General features: G+C 50.3%; 1 protein-coding gene across 6 annotated transcripts in view; it reads left to right on the top strand.

Annotated features, from left to right (window-relative positions):
* Positions 1-6,519, top strand: part of ZNF71 (zinc finger protein 71) — a 25,488-nt gene that overhangs the window by 14,550 nt on the left and 4,419 nt on the right. For 3 of the 6 annotated variants that reach the window (XM_040465388.1, XM_040465387.1, XM_040465386.1), the window contains exon 3: positions 1,968-2,094. The exons of 2 other annotated variants lie outside the window; for them this stretch is intronic. In XM_040465388.1, the coding sequence (XP_040321322.1) occupies positions 1,968-2,094 (127 nt within the window). Of the gene's footprint in view, positions 1-1,967; positions 2,095-2,917; positions 3,450-6,519 lie in introns of those variants that run through there. One more of the 6 variants, XM_040465390.1, reaches the window with a different exon arrangement.

The raw sequence follows: 6,519 nt of genomic DNA, 5'->3' as shown, positions 1-6,519 counted from the left end.
GGGGGGGGGGGACATTGTTGTTCTGAAGTTCGTGACCACTACGGGGGGGGGGACATTGTTGTTCTGAAGTCCATGATCACTATGGGGGGGGACATTGTTGGTCTGAAGTTCGTGACCAGTACCGGGGCGGGGGGGGGGACATTGTTGTTCTGAAGCCTGCTGAACAAACAAGACACAGAAGGGTTAAGACAGTAGCCCAAGGACACACAGCCCAAGGACACACAGGAAGGGGCAAAGCCAGGATTTCGCTGCAGGCTTCCCGGCTCCCAAGTCCAAACCCATAACCACCGGGTTATGCTGCTTCCACGTCAAGTGGTGGGGGCCGCTGAGACTGAGATGGGGGGCACAGCGTGAGCCCTGGCACTGGGCAGGCACTCGGGACAATGAAGGGAGTGGCCCGCGGAGAGGGTCTCTCACTGTCCAGCCGGCAGAGGTGCTCAGAGGACCGAGGAGAGAGTCGAGGACGAGTGGGCGGCAGTAACGGTGGCTGACGGTGCTTGAGCACTTACTGTGTACGTGCAATGTTCTGAGCCTCAGACGTGGATTAACTTCCTCAGTCCTCATGCCCTCCTCACTCACTGATCCACGGATTCATTCAGGAGCTACTTAGTGAGTGCCTACTGTATGCCAGGCATGGTACAAAGCACTGGGGATCACTGAGAGCAAGACGGATGTGTTGGTTTGCTAAGGCTGCCGTAAGAAGAGTGACCCCAGACTGGGGGGCTTAAACAACGTAACTGTGTGTCCTCACAGTCCTGGAGGACGGAGGCCACAAGGTCATGGTGTCGGCAGGGCCGTGCTTGCTCTGAGGGTGTTAGGGAAGGATGCGTTCCGGGCCTCCCTTCTGGCCGCTGGTAGGTCTTGGCTTGTGGCGGCATAAGGTCACTTCACGGGGTGTTCTCCCTGTGCGCCCGTGCGGGTCTGAATTTCCCTTTTTTATAAGGATGCCAGTCCTGGAGGTTTAAGGGCCCCCCTCCTCCTCCAGTATGATTTCCTCCTAACTAATTGCAACCGCACTGTCCCTAGTTCCAAATGACGTCCCATTCGGGGATGCTGGGGGTTAGGACTTGGGGGTGGGCAGAACTCGACCTATAACAAGCACTTCGAATGGGACCCGGCCCATAGCGTCTGCATAACAAGTGATAGGTCTTGTCACTGTTGTGATGGCCACCATCGCCCCCCCCGTCGTTACCTCCCGTGCTATGGGATATTTGTTATATCCATGGGGCTCACAGCATCAGCTGGGAAGGCACTGAGGCTTCCACCCCGTGAACTTCCCACCGTCCCCCGCCCTGGGCCCATCTGCCTTTTAGCCTCAGGTCTTCATCCCAGCCCCTCCCCCCTCCAGAATCTCATCCCACGGACCCAACCACTAACTGTCCCCTCAGACCACATTTGGTGTCAACTTTCCGAAATCTCCCCGGACACCCCCTCAGGCTGCCTTTGCTCAGGCGCCTGGAGGATCTCGTTCATACCTTCACAGTGGTATTGAGCAGATGGCCGGTCCGTCCTGTGTGTGTTCCTGCCTCGTCCATGAGGACCTGGTTCTTGAACTTTCCATGGCTCCTGCCCAGCACCCAGCTCAGTGCCTGCAGCTCCGTAGGGGCTCAGGACAGTTTGTTGAACTACTGGATCCCATCTAGGATTCCGCCTTTGACGGGCAACTCATGCACAGGGCGATTCACAGGGTTACGGTCATTATACCTTTGGTTCCTTCTCTGCTTCTCAAGTGTGTCACTTTCCGCTCTAAACAATCTTACGTTTGTTTTGTTTCTCTGTCTGAGGACCATCCCAATAGAAGTAGGCACCAAGGACACTGAGCAGTTGGTCCCTTCAGAACTCCGAACCTTGTTGAAATCACTCCAGATTTGTCTGCCTTCCCTAAGTCCTCTTGGCTTTTCCGGCCATTTCTCCAGACCTCTGTGAGCAGGGCCCTGCGGTGAGCGGTTGTGGGTTTCCTCTTACAGGAATCAGTGACATTCAGGGACGTGGCCGTGGACTTCACGCAGGAGGAGTGGCAGCAGCTGGAGCCTGCCCAGAAGGACCTGTACAGAGATGTGATGCTGGAGAACTACAGGAACCTGGTTTCTCTGGGTAAGGGGGCAGCTTTGCTGAATTTCTCACCGCCGGCCTGCAAAGAAATAAGAAAAAAGATGGACAGATTTGACTATGTAGGAAGTTTAAATGACTCAAAGATAAAAATAAAGTTGACAGGTAATGGGGGAATAATATTTACCACCTGTGTAATGGTCAAAGGATTATAATTATATAAAGAGCTCCCAGGAGTAAACAAGAATAAAACAAGAAAAAGGATGATAGGAAGATAGACCAAACCTATGAGCTGGCAGTTCATGAATGTAGAAATATACAAAATTACCCTTCATAAAAAAATTTTAAAGCTTACCAATAGTCAGAGAAATAAATACAAATCAAGTCAAAGAAATCTAGTTTTTGCCCATGAGGTACACAGAGATGAAAAACAATGAAGATAGCCTGTATTATGAGAGTGTAAGGAAAAGGACTTTCTCGTTTTAGGAGCATAAAGTTGGGACAGCTCTTTTGGAGGACAGTTTGGCATTATCAACCACATTTTTAACGGTTCTGTCTTTAGCGATCTCCCTGTAAGATATCTCCCTGTAAGTGTGCAAAGTTTTACATAGGAGGAAAAGGATAAAAGGCCTAAATGCCTACCTACACAAGACTGGCTAAACATATCCCATTATACCAGTGAGATGGAGACCACACATCTCTTCAAAGATGAGGGCTCTCTGTAGACGCTGACGTGGAAAGATGTCCCTTGATAATAGTGTTAGGTTAAAAAAAAAAACACTAATTTTCAGAACTAGAATATGTTCTCACTTCTTTTATGGCTTTTGTGAAGTATAATTGACCTACAGTTAACTGCACTTTTCTAAAGCGAACAATTGGATGCATTCTGACACCCGTCTACACCCAGGGGGAAGCCATGTCCACGGTCCAGATGACGAACATATCCATTACCCATTTCCAGCACCTGCCAGTGCTTCGTGCACGCACCTCCGTTCCTTGGGCAGCCTTACGGCATTTTGGTTTAATCTGCGCATTCTGCAACTTTATATAGATGCACTGATACAGCCAGTAGTCTTTTTGGTCTGATTCCTTGCACTCGGCAGAAGTATTTTGAGGTTCGCCATGTTGCGTGTACAAGTAGTTCACTCCTCTTAATTGCCGAATTAACAGTCTACTTCCTGGATAGAACACAGTCTGTGTGTCCCTTCGCTTGTTGGCGAACATCTGCGCTGTCTCCGATTCTGGGCTGATAAAAATAGAGCTGCCGTGAACCCGTGCGGACAGCTTTCACCGAGGACCTGTGTTTTCCTTTCTCTTGAGCAAACACCAGGAGAACAGTTGAACCACGCAATGATGTGTCCCGACCTTTCAGGAAACCGCCAGACGTTCTTTGCACAGCGGTTGGTGCCATTTCACATTTCCGTGCTTAGGAGTTCCGGCTACTCTGTGATCTGTCAAAATTTTGGATGTGCAATCTTTGTTATTTTAGCCTTTCTTGGGGATCTTCCATGCTTTTGATGTCCTAAGAGACCATTGCCCAACCCAAGCCGCTAAGATTCCTTCCTGTGTTTTCTTCTAAGACTTTTATAGTTTCGGCTCTTTGTTTAGGTTGTTGGTCTATTTTGAGTGAGTTTTTGTGAACCGTGTAGAAAAGGGGCCTGACGTCACTGTTCAATGCAGGTGTCCAAGTGCCCCACAGTCAACTAATTGTTGAAGAGCAGAAGTTTTTAACTTGACGAAGTCCAGTTTATCAATCATTTTCCTCGAGGATCATGCTTTTGGGACCATATCTATGAAATCTTTGCCTGTCACAGGCCACAAAGGTTCTCTTCCATAAACCGTAGGGTTTTTAGGTTTTGTGTTTTCTTCTGGGATCCCTAGAGAGTTAATTTTTGTAATGATGCAAAGTGTTCATTGAAGCTCAACTTGGTCGTTGAGAGTATCCACTTGTTCCACGGGCTTTGTTAAAAAGGCCGAACTGTTCCACTGGAAACATTTCCACTGAATTTTCTCCACTGAATTGCCTTCGCGTGTTTGTCAAAAATCAGCTGTCCGTGTGCGCGTGTGTGGGTCGAACTCCCGGCTCTGTTCTGTGTCCTTCATCTGTATCTGTTTTGACACCAACCCCGTGTCATTTGACCTGCTCTCACTTTCTGCCGTTATGACCTGTGCTCAGTCTAGATGGCTTGCTGTCCCCACAACCCCCTGAGTGCCCTGCCCGCTGCCCGTGAATTCGATGGTGTGGGTTACCTGGCTGGCTGGTGTGAGAAGGCTCTGTGCCCAGCCCTGACGGGCTCTGGGTACTGCTTTCAAATCCTTTTGGGTTCTTCTGCGAGCGTGGGTAGTTTCCATGTATGCATGTTGTGATCTGTAATCTGATGCTTCAGGGAGGACCTTGTAGATCTCCAAAGCACTCTCTCTGCTCAGGGGGTCTGCTGGGCTCTGCCTCAGTTTACTCCTCGGTGCTGCAGCCTGCAGCCTTTCCCGTGAGTAAACTGGGTGATCGTGGGACCACCTGGGTGGCTCAGTCAGCTGAGCATCCGACTCTTGATTTCAGGTCAGGCCATGATCTCATGGTTCGTGAGTTCTCCGCCGATCGTGCGGAGCCTGCTTGGGATTCTTTCCATCTCAACCTCTGCCCCTCCCCTGCTTGTGCTTTCCCTCTTTCAAAATAAATACATAAACATTAAAAAATTAAATATAATAAAAAGGTAGGCACTGGGGAAAACGTTCTGTAAAAGTACACACCAAACAGTTAATGCAGACAGAAGAGATCGCAGGAGGTTTCCGTTTTATGTTATTTTTTGATGTTTGGTGTTTTACTGACAAGTGTGGATTACTTTGTGATCAGAAACAATCGTAGAAATCCAGAATACAGGAAAACAGACTGAAGGACAAGAAATCGAGTACCACACGAAAAAAAAAAACCCAAAAAACAGTACATCCATATTTAGACCAAAAGGAACAGATAGCATTTTGCACACTAGCGGCTGTTTGCCAGAGTGACCTCAGCAGACGCTGTTAGCATTTCCTCGACGGTAGGCAAGAATGCCTGTGTCCACCAGCCACGCATCATCAGCACTTTGCTCCCTGCCAGTCTCTTTGGTGAAATGCCCGGTGGCGGGTTGGGTTCATCTGGTTGCCGTCGAGCTGTGTATTCACAGCTTGTCATGGCTCAGAGCGGAGTATTGGCTGCAGAAGACTTTCAGCTATTCTCACAGCTGACTCTCTGCCCGCTGTGAGCTTGTAGCCGCAGCTAGCTTCTGTCCCAGCACGTCTCAGACCCCATCGCCGCCCCCCCCGAAATCCACCATTACCCTCCCCCCCCACCACGGTCGTCACGTCCCGTGCCACACTCTGCCCAAACATCTCAGCATCACGCCACACCCCAAGGTGACTAAACCACAATCATTCCTCTACCTTAAGTATTTCTCAAATCTTTCCCGCTGGGAGAGGAAGACAACTCACAGCAAAACAGTGACTCATTGGGGGCCACCGCTCTGGGAGCAGACCACTTGGATCCCAGCTCTGCCTCTAGTGCTCTGTGGCCTTGAGTATGTGACTTCCTTCTCAGAGCCTCCGTGTCCTCTTCTGTAAAATGTGCACAATCTTAAGAGTACCTAAGTCGCATGTGGTGGTCAGGGTCACATGGAACGATACAAGCCGACTGCTTAGCACCGCAGGTGCCCAGTGAATGTGCATCTGATACCTTCTGTGTGCCAGGCACTGCCGCAGGAGCTGGGCCAGACAAGCTCACTTTCCACAGTGGGGTTGGGGTGGGGGGGGCACTGGCAATCAGCAGGTCCAGGGACAGACAAAAGTTGCCATAGACCATGATGAGTGCCCACAACCAAACCGGAAAGAGACTAGCAGGAGGAGTCTTCCTTTCCACCGCAGGATGGACAGGAAAGACCTCCCTGTGGAGAAGTGTTCACTGAGGGCTGGAGGATGAGCACCAGTGGGAAGGTGGGGCAGCGGCACATGTAAAGGCCCTGAGGCAGGAAGAACTTGGCAGGGAGTAAAACGGGAACCAGAGGGCAAGTGTGGCTGCCAGCAAGTGAGCAGGGGATGGAGAGTGGGGGACAGCTCAGGAGAGGGGGCCCTGGCTCCGTCCCAAGGACCCCGTAGGCCGGGGAAGGCATTGGCTTCACATGTCAGCATACCAGGAAGGCGCTGGACGGTGTGGTCTGACTCCTAAGAATATCCTCTTGCTGCTGAGCGGAGAATGCATTGCGGAGGGCTGAGGGTGGCGGGTCTTGCCACATTTCAGGCAAGAAATCCAGGGTGCCTAACCGGATCGCGGGCAGGGGTGACGCGAGATTGGATCCAGTCAGGTCTGTTGTGCACGTCCAGTGGCTCTTGTTAACAGTCTGGAGGGTGGGAGGGAAGGAGCGAATCAAGGATGACTGCCACATCTATTTTATTTTATTTTATTTTATTTTATTTTATTTTATTTTATTTTATTTTATT

This window comes from Herpailurus yagouaroundi, unplaced genomic scaffold (genome assembly GCF_014898765.1).
Source record: "Herpailurus yagouaroundi ecotype Mexico unplaced genomic scaffold, PumYag 557, whole genome shotgun sequence".
In the NCBI taxonomy this organism is placed as follows: Eukaryota; Metazoa; Chordata; class Mammalia; order Carnivora; family Felidae; genus Herpailurus; species Herpailurus yagouaroundi.
This window is presented reverse-complemented; position numbering and strand designations above follow the sequence as displayed.